Source organism: Pezoporus wallicus, unplaced genomic scaffold (assembly GCF_028554395.1).
Source record: "Pezoporus wallicus isolate ANWC-B61680 ecotype Strahan unplaced genomic scaffold, APGP_CSIRO_Pwel_v1 contig_4816, whole genome shotgun sequence".
NCBI lineage: Eukaryota > Metazoa > Chordata > Aves > Psittaciformes > Psittacidae > Pezoporus > Pezoporus wallicus.
In genome coordinates this window covers 936,309-950,390 of record NW_026640990.1, presented here as the reverse complement: position 1 = coordinate 950,390, position 14,082 = coordinate 936,309, and the positions used below count along the sequence as shown (strand labels likewise).

The 14,082-nt window shown below is 40.6% G+C and overlaps 1 protein-coding gene across 6 annotated transcripts in view; it reads right to left on the bottom strand.

Annotated features, from left to right (window-relative positions):
* The window catches only part of CDHR1 (cadherin related family member 1), a 41,843-nt gene that overhangs the window by 6,184 nt on the left and 21,577 nt on the right, over positions 1–14,082 (bottom strand). For 5 of the 6 annotated variants that reach the window (XM_057421564.1, XM_057421563.1, XM_057421567.1 and 2 more), the window contains 6 exons: positions 13,874–14,077; positions 10,760–10,912; positions 7,878–8,042; positions 6,010–6,077; positions 3,265–3,493; positions 2,082–2,336 (listed from right to left, as the gene is read on the bottom strand). In XM_057421564.1, the coding sequence (XP_057277547.1) occupies positions 2,082–2,336; positions 3,265–3,493; positions 6,010–6,077; positions 7,878–8,042; positions 10,760–10,912; positions 13,874–14,077 (1,074 nt within the window). The remainder of the gene's footprint in view (positions 1–2,081; positions 2,337–3,264; positions 3,494–6,009; positions 6,078–7,877; positions 8,043–10,759; positions 10,913–13,873; positions 14,078–14,082) is intronic. The other variant, XM_057421566.1, reaches the window with a different exon arrangement.

The following is a 14,082-nucleotide window of genomic DNA, read 5'->3' as shown; positions in this document are numbered from 1 at the left end:
TTTGATGAAAACAAAACAAAACCAACACAAATCATTGCAAGCAATGGAAGAATTACTGGAGAAATGTACAAAATCTTATGGAGGATGCAACATCAGATCAATAGCACAGACCCTGTTTAAGAGACCTATGCAAGTGAAGAAAGAAGATGCTGTTGCTATCTCAGACTCTGTGTCAGGATTTTTCATCGGGCATGGGAGGAAGAGAAAGAAAAATTGTCTGAGAGGGATACATGTCTCACTGCCTTCTCTGCTTCCCGTTTAGAATTTATCCCTCACTTTGTGCCAAATCCGTGCCCCTGGAGGGGGAGAAAAGGAAACAGAGGGGAAAATTTGTAAAAGACAAATGCTGATGTGCTTGAAGCACAAGAAGGAAATCCAGGAAATAAGCTGCTCTTGTTTTCTCCCCGGATGTCCTTCATCAACTGGTTTAGATACAGATATCTTCCCCAGCAGAGGAGGTATAGTGTACCCTCCATCCCCTCGACATCCCTTCACCCTGTGCCTTAGCCCTTCATACTAATGGAGAAGTCACCAGCTCATCGGGAGAGGAAGGAAAACTGGAGACCAAATACTGGGGGTCAAGACTGGGGACAGTGCCTGTGGCCACCTGGTACCACACACTCCTGGAATGTGCACCCTGTGAGAAGCCTGGAAGCAAGGCAGGGATGGCTGAAGCTCCCACTGTTGGCTGCAGGTAGAAATTCTTATTTGTTATATAAAAACCACCAAAACGTCTGGTTTCCATGGGAAATCACAGTGTTAAGCAGTTTATTTTCTTTATATCTGTAAGAATGGCTAAATCTCTAGAGTGATCACAGAAACCCAGCCTGTGCAGTCCCCCCGTTCCACATGTCATGGCCTTGAAGCAGCATGCTCTGCCCATAATGAGCCTCAGCAATGTTGCACAGCAGCTTCCAAGGAGCCTGCAGCAGGGCTGGCCAGCCCCAAGAAGCAGCCCCATGCCAGGTACCCCCTCTGCTAGGGCAGACCGAAGTCACCTGGCAGTTCTGACAGGACAGGTGCCCACAACAGAGACTGAAAGTTATTCTTCTGCTGCTAAGTTTATTTTGCCAATGCACACAAGTGTTCTCTGAAGACAGCTTTAACTTCCATCAGGCTCTGAACTGTGTACAAGAAGTATCATATAAATACACCTGATAAGGAGTATCAATGGAACAAGAGAGTATGGAGAAAGCAGACTGTAACAGATAAAGGAGCAGTAGGTGCACTTTGACCAAAGAGAAGGCCAGCTGCTGTCTGTGGGAAGAGATTTGCATATTTGTGCAGTATGTGTGTGGTCCAGAGATTGTCAGGCTAACAATGTGTTTCTCATCTACTTTAAAGCCTATTTCCACCCTGCTGGTACCTACTTAAAGGCATGGCAAGACAGTTACAATAAATAAGAATCATGCAAGCATGTGCTGCTTGTTGTTTTGTTGATGTAAAAGTTGGACCAACAGGAAACTCTCAATCCAGGTGTGCAATCTTTTAGAGTGTTCTTGTTTTGTCTGCTGATAATACTGCAACTATTAAACTTACATCTAAAATTCTATGTACTTTAAAGCATTCCTATAATAGTTTTCTCACTTTTCCTCTGTCACTTATGTTGACATGCAAAACTGGTCTGATACATTTCACTCTGGCCACAGCTACTTTCTACTCACTTTTTGTAGGGAAAAAGATTGTTTTTCTTCTGTTGAATTACATTAAAAAGTGCAGAAATTTAGCAGTCAGGATTTACCTTTACTCTCAGGAGTCTGTAGTCTTTTATTTGCATCTATCTCTAAAAATCAGATGCAAGAAATTAATCTCCCAACCATAATATGCTCCCACCTTTGTACTTTTATAATTTCTCTGATCAAAATGTCTTTTACGCTTGTGACTGTAGAATTCAGCTTCACCACAAGGCTCTAGAAACACTACAAAACAGAGCTAGCAAGGAAGGAGAAGGAACGGCTGGCAACATTTTGGCTAGATTGCAACTCCAGAAGCATTTTTAAAGTATTGTCAGGAATAAAGCAAACAGTGTCTACTCTTTGGTGCCTCTCACATAAAGATTTTTTAAAATAACATTTGCTTACCTCCTCTGTGATATCAATCTTCAGGACTGCTGTGGTACTGAAGGACGGGGAGCCTCGGTCTTTGGCCTGCACCACCACTGACCATATGCAGTCTTTGTTCTTTGTGATATTGTGGATGATATCCAGGGAACGGATATAGGATTTCAGTTTGATTTCCCCAGTGCTTTGGTCTATATCAAACACGTTGGCTGGATCTGCTTGCATGATGGAATAATCCACAATGTTGTTGGGTTCTTCTGCATCTTGATCTATAGCCTGGTAGGAGAAGCATAAAGAATAGAGATGTTATTGTTTGTATCTTTGCCTGAAGATAAAACTCAGAGTTTCTGAGCATTCATTTCTGATAATACCCATGCTGTGACTGGGCTGTTTTTCTTTCATCTTGGAAACAATTTCACTTTTTCTGGTATCAGCTATGCTACATTTTCTAGTGAAAAACAGCAGGACTAGAGTTATTTTTGTATAAGCGATTTCTGAGATTAAACAATATCAGAGGAAAAACTGAACCATAACCTATTCCTATTTGTAGAATGCAAATGGTCCACTGCTGGGGAGTTTCTTGCACAGCATGGGGACAAATGTGAAGTAGTAGGGAACAATAGCATTAGATCCACACTATAAACTATAGCTGCCCTAATTTTTGTGCTGTGGTATTTTTTCTGCTAACATTCAGTGTTGTGTAATCTTCACTATATGCAATCAAATCTGCTTAACACTAGATGTTCTGCTCCTTTGCCTGTGAATTGTTATTGCAATTTTTTAGCCTCCTTTTCCACACTGGATCAACGAATACAATTCCGCAAAGCAAAGGGAAAGAAGCTGTGTGGTTAGGCACAAAGATGTGGCAGGAAGGTTAAGTATTCAAAACCCTGTACTTTCATTCACTTATCTTATTTGGGCTTCTTACGATCACTGTATAATCCAGGGTCCTCCACCAGTGGGTGATTCAAATACTGTAACAGAACTGTATCTTTTGCTTATAGAATTTATTTCTCCCTCTCAGCAGTCTGTAAATACTATCATTCCATGCTTTAATCCACTTGTTACATATACATGAATGTGAAAAATAAAGCCCCAGGAAAAGCCAGCTCTCAGGCATTCGTCACATTTCCTGAACAATAAACACCAGAGCTCAGGCTTTTCCAAAGCACTCTGCTTTGTGACACACAGTGTTGCCTCTCACCTCTATCTTCACTGGTGACCCAATGATCATCGTCTTTTCCTGGATATTTTCATTGAACTCTGGAGAGTGGTCATTGACATCTAGCACAGTGATAAACACTTCAGCCAAGCTGTATTTCCCATCTGTGTCCTCTGCCTTCACATAGAAATTATACTTTGAGTTTACTTCAGCATCTAATACAGCCCAGGGCTGGGTATAAATTATACCTGTTGATGGATGGATTAGGAACCTGGAAAAGAAGCATGCAAAGACTTTTGGTTCTTTTGGTCACTTAGTGCGTTAACAGCCTGGGGCAAAGGTGGGCTTTAAACATTGAAATGTTGTGCCAAAAGACTGGTTACTCTTCATCTAACTCCTGTCTGGCTAGTTCCTTGAGGCTTTAAAACCAGAGAATTATCAGTTCCCAGTGTTTTTTGATCTATTGAGCATTAGCCATTTTAGGTGCATTTTCTGTTAAAGTCTTTGTCCTCAGTAAACACACAGTGTGATGGTCTTCCCCTAGAATGATTTCTTAGTGTTAAAACACTAAGGAACTGCCTTTTTTTTTTCTTCCCTCTTTTATAAGTACGGTATATTAGATCATATCCTGCATAAATTAAGATTGATTGATATCACCTTAATAGCTAAAGGAAGTATGCTGCATATCATATTTTAGCTCTTCACTTCTCAAAATGAGTAAGAAAAATGGCTTCTCTCAAATCCCCCAAAGACTGGGGCTAATTATGTTCTCCAAAAGTAATGACTTTTCCATAGACTGGCACTGGGATGGAGTGGGTGTTCAGATTTATCTGTAGCAAGTTTGATTCTACACATTTGTAATTACTGAGACACTGTCAAATTGTCAGCCAAAATCTTGGATTTATAGAGAAGATACTAACAGAGTGTCATTTTAAAATGGGCTGCCAGTATAGGTTCCAGGTGGTAGGGTTTTTAACAGATGAAGGGTTTTATATACCCTTAAATTAATGTACAGGATAACAAAATATTTTCTGTATTTCAACTGTGAGCACAATTGAGAGCAATTGTAAAAACAGTACTTAATAATCCAGACCCTTCAATTGTTTTCATTACCCTGTTAAATACAAATACAAGTCTTGATGAAAGCCAAGAGGTTGAAAGATCTGTGCAAACTTTTGATAGGAGACAGTGCCCATACCAAGTGCCTCCTTAGTACACAGCCCAGGCTAACCATGCAGAGAGGACTCTCATCACCCACATTTTAGTGGAAGAACAGAAGCACAGAAATATGAAGGCATTGCAGCAGCGTACCCCACTCCCACTGAGAGTTTAGATGTAGGATTATGAGCATAATGGTTTCATGTTCAACAATAAAATGATTCTTCTCACCCAATGCAACTCATCTTTCTGCCAATGCAACTACATATCCACCAATGAAACCCCTGAGACAGAAAAAATCATGCGTCTAGCTGAAACTCTCACATCTGCACCAAATTTGTGTGTTCAGCAGATCTGGAGGTCCCAGGACTAGGCAGTCAATCCAGCTTTACGGAGACATGCCATTCTTGCACAAGGAAAAGAAAATCATACTTAAGAAGGAAGAAAAAAAGTATTCACTCTTAATTTCTTCACAGAAGAACAGTGAGTCTGAGCATTCCCATAATTCCAATCAGAATAAAGTTGCACTCACATCTTTTTCTAAATCCTCAGTCAACAACCTTCATAAGCTTCTTTGCACCAGCTGCTATATTCTAAACCTGAAAGGTCTGCCTGTATGACACGACCTTTGCCTGCTTGCTCTATGCAGTTAGCAGCTAGCTTCAGGACTTAGTGAAGTGCTCAAAACAACCCATCAAGGAAATGTTCCTGTATGTGTATTCTTCTGGCTACAGAAGAGGTTTGCCCTTATCAGCTTGTATTTTGGACTTTGATTGTGCCTCCTAAAAGGCTTTCACCTTAACAGGAAGAGTTCATCTTTAACTACAGGTGGATAATGTACAGAGAAAAACAGATTCTGCAGATGAGCCATATCCTGGAGCTGCAAGTTCCAGAAGCAATAACTGTGATGGCCAGTGATGCTAGCCATGACAGCAAATGGGCCAGGGCAACTGCTGGGGTAGAGGTAGTGTGGCAGAAACCAGTGTTTCAGGTTCAGAATGTTCTTACCCATCACTGCCCCCCAAAACAGGGAGAAGGAGCTAGACATCATTACAAAATCAAATAAACAATAGATTTCTTTCTTCGTTGATACAGGACTATTAGGTTTAAATACATAAAATGCTCTGAACACTCAATGCAGCTGGCCTCCAAAGCTGAAGTTTATATTTGTGAAAGTCTTCTTTGATTTATGCTGACAAGAGTTAAAACTAAACCATCTATACAACTGAATGGAAAGTAAAGAGGAAAGAGCAACATGTTTTTGTTTTTTTTTTTGTCCTCCAGAAATGACTTTTCACAAATAGACCAAAACCTCCTCTACCTCTCTCTTATAAGTGTTTTTTAAATGGTGATTGAACAGATCCTCTGTACTGGTACTTTAGCTGCCTTATGTCTCTTTGGGGGCTTGTGGGTAAAATTCCATGAGTTCATGAAGCAGATGTTTAATGATCACACTAGTTTTTCTGTTGTTGTTTTCGCAGAACTCACAAAGAACATGGCATAAATGTCCTTGGAAATGAGCAGGTCAAGAATGAGTCTGTTCTTAAAAAAAAAAAAAAAAAGGAAATCTTTTAAAGCCCTGCTTGGAGGTTATGTAGTTTTCTTTTTCTTTTTTTTGTTTTTACTTACAGATCTGCTCCTGTTCCATAGATGGAGTACTTGACTTCTCCCCAAAGCCCTGAGTCTGGATCTGTAGCCTTAATAAAAGGAAATAAGAGAATCAACCTCTACTAAATTGCAGAAGAGAAATGTTTTTCTTTTAAAAACAGGCCATATAAAAACACAAGCGCTTTTCACTCTTTTTGCCATCACATTTGTAGGGGGAAACCACATAAAACAAACGTGCAAAATATAACACAAGGAAACATCACTGGTCTTTCCAGGAAGCTGTTAAGATGCCGCCTGTCTCCTGCCCGGTCTGGTATCCAGAGGCTCTAGCAGGGAGAAAGCCACTAGATGGCTCTATCCATGGACATTTAACACATCCTTCCCTTAATAGGGATGGAGTTAATCTTAATGACAAAAAAACCCCACCAAAAACAAAACAACAACAACCAAACTGCCCACTCTCAAACCTTCCTAATTATCAGTTAAATATTAACGTGTATTCTCCAGACAAAATTATTTGCTTTATATAGAGTATTTTTTAAGCCTTTGCTTGTTTAATTGATTTAATTTAATGCGTAACAAATGCTTCAATTTACACACAATGTTTCAGGTTTTTTTATATTTTAATCACTCTTGTGCCTGTGTGATTTTCAGTAATGCAGATACTACCCCAGATGATATCTTGCTGGCTTCCTTTCTTAGCTCAGGATTAGGAAACCTATTGATTTGGTAACAGCTATTTCCAGGAGCTCCTACTTCTCTGGTAGCTCTGAGGACACGTTGACAGCACATGACAATAAATTTTATATGGACTTGCCAGCTACAATGACCTGCGTACCTTGGCTCAGAATGGGCAATTACATTGTTCTGCAAACTTATTTTATTTTTTTTTTTTCTGCTGTTCACCTCTTAGTATTTCTTAGTCCTCTTGCTGCAAAGATAGTGATGTTTGGGATTACGTTTTCTGCAGAAAACAGAAAGCTGTTTTTTTTCTAATAAAACTTTCTGTACTGTTTATGTTTCACTTCTTCTTTTGTTCTGCCATCCCTAAAATTTGCCTTCAGTACTTTATTATTCTGACTCTTTCTTTCTTACTTGCAGTCAGCATTTGCTGCAGATCTCTGGCAACCTGCCTCCATCATTCTTACCCATCCGTGAGGCCTCTGCAAGGTGACTTGCATCACCCACTGAGCCCCAGATGGCCAGGTGCTTTCTCAGCTTTGTGGCATGAGGTCTGTTTCCAGTCCTAGCAGCTGCATTAAAGAGATACACCTCGCATCAATGGCTGGAAATGCTTCTCCAGCACATATGATCCATGTAATACCCAGACTTTCTTTATATGAAAATGTGGGATACTGGAAAATCCATAGGCTTGTTTTTCCTACTGTGAGAGGATGTTTCTTTCCATTCTCTAAGCGTTCTAATGTTATATTCTTGTCTTCATTAACTGTCTAATTATGCATTTAGCAGCCAGATTCCTCTCACTAGAAGACTAATACTGACTAACAACCATGTTGTTTTCTTTTTACTCATACTTAAGCAAGTAAATCCAGTAAATCCAATTCCACTTAATCATAACTGAATCTTCCTGCTGGACACCGATTTGACTGGGGCTTTCTTAATACTCACAGGCCATGTGATTTGCCTTAAAGGCAGATGGCCTTTAACTAAAAAACAAAGTAAAATTGTGGTTCTGAAAAATGTTTGCCTAAGAGTTTATTTTTTTCAGAGTGGAGTTTTTTTGTTGATTCTGGAAAGGATCTGGAGTTCGGTCTGGAAGCTGAGTGACAGGTAAGATTTGTTACTTGTGTCTCTCCCCTGTTTTTAAGGTACTGTCTCCACAGACACCTAGAAAAGACAGAATTTCTTAAGAGATGAATGAAACTTACTGTAACAGCAACTACATTTGAGCCCCCTGGGGAGTTCTCAGGGATCCTGGCAATGTAGTAGTCAGAAGAGAACTTTGGGACGTTGTCATTGGTATCCAGCAAGCGTATCACTACATCAGCTGTTGAGCTGAATTTCTCCGGTGTGTTCACCTCTATTGCAAGAAGCTAGGAAGAGAAAACCAGGGAATTATTACAAAACAGCTAATATTATTTCTTAAAGGAGCTTCCTTCCACTGCCCATGGCATGTTGGTGCTTTTTAGCCCAGATGGCTCAAAAACAGGGAGACATGATGAGCTATATCAGTATGCTGCCTAGGCTCATTTCTGCATGCTTGCAATAGGCAATCAGCTGTGGAAAAAGGACATCAAATCTGTGTATATATAGTAGACTTCATGTGACAGATGTGGTTGATCGTAACTAACCAACATAGCTGAAAAGCCATAACAGAAACAAGCAAATGCCCATCCCTGGGCAGTCCCTAGAATCTAGGGAAACATAAGCGCAAAAAGATTTTGAATAACCACTTAAACTGGATGACTATCCTTTGCAGAGGATGCCTACATTCTTTGTCAGGAAAGAAGTCAGGGCAATAAACAGGGTAAAGAGACGGGACAACTGGTGCCCTGAGATGTTTGGAAGCAGCAGTACCCCAACCCAAAATGCAGGATAGTAAGGAATGAGACATGTACAGCAGAATCCCATTTCACAAAGTTTGTGAGGACTCCTGCCACTAGACTTCTGGGAAACTGTACCCTCACTACCTCATGCTGATTAGGATGTTATCACATACCCACAGGGACTTTGAATTACCTCACTGTATCTGAGGGCAAATAGAGGACTCTGGCATAACATATTCTCATAACTCTGCTCATCTGAAAAGGGAGGCAACCACATACAGCAATACCAGGAATGGGGAAAAGACAGCAGCATGGATGCTCTGGCTGGCCATCAGCAGAACTTAATACCAGTGCATGCCTATTGCATCCCTCAGCTGAGGGATGGCAGTGCTGGGTTAGCAATATGGTTTCTCATATTGTCCCTTAATGCACAGCTAATTCATGCAGGGAAGAGCAGCCACCACAGAGCAGGAAGCCCCTGACAAGGTGGGACAACAATATGTCCCCTTTGGCATAGGGACTTGAGATCTGAAAGGCCAAGCTGGAGGGGTACAAATTACAACAGCTGCTATGCCTTGAGAAACCCACTCTAGCTCTTGGGCAGCTGAAAATGAAGGAGGTCCTGACTAATTATGTTTAAGAGGCAGCTCTTAATGGAAGACAGATTTTCTCTACTAGTCTTTTATTCAGGTAGGTTTTCAGTGCATCTCCCAGTCAAATTAACTTTAACTCCTCTCTGGCATTTTACTGTTCAATAACAAACAAAACCCCTGGAAAATAGCTTCTCAAAATTGCTGTGGGATACATGTTGTATAGAAATAAGAATCTATTTCATCAAAATTCCAGAATGACTACTTGGCAACTAAAACTTGGTAGGAAGTGATTTGGACTTTTCAGGGAAATGGAGACAGCAATGAGGTCTTTATAAATTATTTGCTGCCGTATATTACTACTATGTCATACAGCTGCACCTTCTTCATTTAGAATCTAGACAAAGGTTCCACATTTTCAGCAAAGCCTTATGGTCTTTCTCCAGCAGAAAAAAAAATCATCCAAAGATAAGAAAAAAAAAGCAAAAGTAAATAATTGCGTAAGCTAAAAAAATACATATATATTATTTTTTCTGGTAATTAATTCTTTCAGTGCTCATGGCAATCACATTAACTACTTTGATTTCTATTAGTATCCATGAGGAGGCCATGGATAACTTCTTTATTGGTCTCTCAATAGTTTAACCTGAATAAATGTACAGTTACTATTAGGAACTAGTGTCAGTAGCACTTTATAGCCCTTTCAGAATCTTGCATTTTAATCCAACAATGGTGCCTCATAGTTTTGTAGTATCTATAAACTATGAAGCTCAAAATGACTAAGGAACACTACAGGAGGAGACATGAAGCATACTGCAATGGAACTTGGTAAGGACACAAAGCAAACCATACAGCAAGGGTGAGAAAAAAATCCAAGAAGTTGGCTTCTGGGCTGTGCAAACCCCACCATTTTGTACAACGTCAAAACTAGCACAGGTTAATACTCTGCTAGAGAGTGTGGGCATTTTTGTTTTAATGATTTCTTTGCAGTCAGAACTGAGCCATCTATCCTCATGTTCACAGGCAGTTGACACAAAACCAGACTACTTAATTATATTGTTGATGAGTCAAGGAATCCATTTGGGAAGGTGATAATGCAAATGTCCACCTTTAGGATCAAAGCTGGTTCTTCTATGGCTAGGTTAGAGCATGGGTGAGGTAGATTCAGGTCAGAGTGCAAAATGCCATATAGACAGATACACTCTGACAAAGTCAGCAATTTTTGGTAATTGTCTTTCAGTCAGCTGGGATCTTCAGCCTGCCAATATTTAAAAGCATGATCATGAACCAAATTACTTAGGACCAAGCAGGTAAAGTTCTGGTCCCAAAGAAATAGGATTTCATCCTGTGCATTCATCGTTTTAAGAGCAGAAATAACACCCTTAGAGTTCAGTCTAGAATTACTCAGAACCACTAACATGTGCAGTCTCCACAGAGAGAGAATACTCAACAGTTTTCACTGACTAGACTAAATTAGTTCACATATGAATCCATTAAACCTTTGGAAGTTGATGAACCAGAGGCCGAAATGAGTTTCCCTTACAGGGAATATAATGTCACTGACAATGCATCAGACAGCTCTGGGTGGGTTAAGAAGCTAAATACCATCAGATACATAAGCCATCATATACATATGATATACACAGGATGAGAGGACCTGGAAAGTGGAAGTACCTTGAAGGTTAACACCTTGAATTTCTCATAGTCAATAGCAGCAGAATTTTCCACTATTATTGTAACCTGAGCCTCATTCAGGACTGTTTGAGGAACCACTCGGAAGATGCCACCAGGTCCAACAAGACGGAGGTTGAATTTAGCATTGGCTCCCTGTGAATAAAAGCAGATACAGCATTGTTTTCAGTGAATGATTCATTTCTTACAGCCTAGACTGGCTCTGTTTCTTCACACTGTATAATATCAGAATGAGTCTTACTGCTTAGAACCCTCTGCTCTCCATCCCCTGGGCAAGAGACTGCTAAGAAGCTTAGTTATATAATCCCTCTGGCCCTTGTCACAAAATGGACACAGCTTTTCTTAAAATAGATTGACAAGCATGGTTATTCTTTCAGTCAGAATGGAAAAACCCTGCAGCAGGACTGGCTAAGAGAGGGATCTTGTGGCAAGCAGCCTGGGGTTTTGTGCCTCACACTGTGAGATAGTGCAAGCGACAGAGTTGACATCATGTGCACATTGGCAGGCAAATCTTGCCTTCTCCTGGTTCCTGTCAAGGAAAGACAACTGGATTGCCTGTCAGGACAACAAACACCTCAAACACTCAACCTGTGTGCTAAGAGCTCACAGCCTGCGATGATGATGAAGAACCACAAAGATATGCGATTTCCAAACAGAAGTGGCATGCTATGGTTTGCATTGACTGGGTTAAGCTAGCCCAGAATTACAGCCATTAGAACTTTTGGAAGCTGATACACTTGGACATAGGGGCTCCACTTGTGCAGAATAAAATCTGACATGCATTTGACAGATCCAGGTGAAGTGAGAATCCAAATCCCATTATTCAGATAAACTTTCTAGCCAGAGAGGACATGGAAAGCAGCAGTATCTAAAAGGTTACTCCCAGTTGAGTGTGAGTTGGGAAGAGTGAGCCAGAGCCAGTTGGCCAGACCAATTATCTTAAATCAAACTGGAGCATGGAAGAGAAAAGATGCAATGGTGATTCCTATATTTCTGTCTTACAGGGAAGGTGGGAAAATAAGCTGAATCTACTTTACCAACCCTCTGGGTACATCAATTTCTCAAATGATGTCATCTTTACACTGTGACAAGCCAATCAGATTCATCACCTGACTGGTACCATGTTCTCTCCCTAGCATAAATCTTGAGAAGAAGAATTTCTAATAATAACTTTTAAACAGGATAACTCTATTTTCAGCTGTATCTCTGGAGGGCTTGTTATGAACAGTCCTTGTTGCAACCCTAGCTCATGTCAAGAGGAGAAGTGTCCAGCAGTAGTCACCCAAGGGAAACAGAATGACCTTGGATCCAAACTCAGTGGTCTGCGTTGCTTGGTCATATAAACCCCCACAGCTACAATGACAACAGGTTTTCTTTTGCTGGGTAGTAAAGCAAAGAACCAGAAAGCCAGAGCTGATGGACTGTGGAAAATAGTGCTGATAGGGAAAGTGTTCTGTCTGACAATACAAAGTCCTCTGCCCTTCAGAGTGTATGTGACTGGAGGGACAGTGGCATGGGGCAGGGAGGAAGAGAACAGCCTCCCTCCAGCAGCCGAATGATTCCTGACAGTGAAGTCCCCTGAACCCAGATCTTCTCAAAGCAGGCCATGTTGCTGCATGTCCCCAAGCAGCCAGTCATGGGACACAGGAATGACTGAAGGAACAATAGCACAGAGCCCCTAAGCTGTGTCTGTTGGGTAAAGAGGGCTGAGAAAGAAAATTCTGTATAATATAAGTAAAGACAGAATTTTCATCAAGCTGTAGGCCTAAAGCAGACGTTGCCCACAGCTTCCTCCTCCTCACCTGTTTCAGCCATTCTCCCAGAAGAAAGAGTCACTAACGGCTGTGACAGAAGCAGACTTATGTTTAACCTTCTTCTCTATATAGCTCAGTTGTGCAGAAATGAAAAATTTGCATTCTATGCCTTAAAAGAAAACCAACCCAACCTACAGTGATGTTTTATACAGTACTCGGAAGCTTCTTGATAAATCTATACATTGTATCTAGCGATGCTTTCTGCTTATTTTGTAGTCTAACTTGCAGCCTAAATGTTTTGGTTTTTTTTTTCAGCCTACATATGATACATATCTATGTTGTCTCTAAATAGAAAAGATGGGTTTTGTTTCTTTCCTTCTGCAGCAACATCCCCTGCGACAATAGCAAGATAGACACAGAACTGCTTTGAAAACAGTCATTTGTCTGCTTGCTGCAGAGCAGCAGCGGGGAGGGGGAAGAAGCTGGTGAGTTTGATAGAGTACAATACAGTCAAAACAGTACAATACTGAGCACGGTTATATAAGAGCACTCTTTCCACTAGTAATACATTTCTCAGATGTAATAAGCTCTGCTCTTGTCATTACCTAACCTCTGGCTAACTCAGATGGACGCCATTCATACAGTATTTAGCTTAGGAATCCCTATAGCAACCATCACCATAGTATCTATGGGCATCACAGGTCAGTTAAATACCAGGCTGAGATGGACGGAGTCTTCTTTCCTTTATCTGGTTAGATGTAGCCTTTGTCAATTGGCATAATTTATAAGATTACCTATAAATATCACTCCATTGGGAATGATTTATCAATGCATGCACTGCAGACTCTGGCTGTAATGTAAAAGTCAAAGGATAACATATTCTAATAAGATGAGTATAAGAGTATGGTCTACATTGTTTCCATCAGGTGCTTAGAAGATACAGGCAGAAATTGTACTTGAGGTGCAATTACTAAAATGATTGGAAACTCTAAGTAACTTGCCGATTGGATTATATTCTCAGACATTTCAGTGATAACAACTGAATGCAACTAGAAGTTAGGGAAAGTTCATAAACACTGCTCAACTTCAGCTGCTGCAAGAAATGGACTGCATGTTTAGCACCACCCTTCTCAACATAATAGTAATATGACAGGTTAAGTATACTTCTGGGTCCAAATTCGCTGTGGTAATGGACCCTACAACTACTTTGTTTGTCCTAGGCTTTGGGGAATGCAGGTGAAATAGTTGAGTTCCGAAAAGGACATTTCCCCATCTGACAGCTCTTTCTAGTCTTTCAGGAAATAGGGCAAGAATACTAGAAGTCCACATAATTTCCATTTACCTGATCTGAATCATTCACTGTAATCTTCAATCCCCTCAAGATTTCACCCTCTGGGGGATGCTCATACATGGTCAGTTCAAATTTGTTCTGAGGACCATTTTCTCCGTAGAACGTTGGTGGATGGTTGTTGAGGTCGACCACCCGAATAGTCACCATGGCAAAAGTGTATGCTGAGATGTCACCTTCCTGACCGACTTCTGATGCCTGCA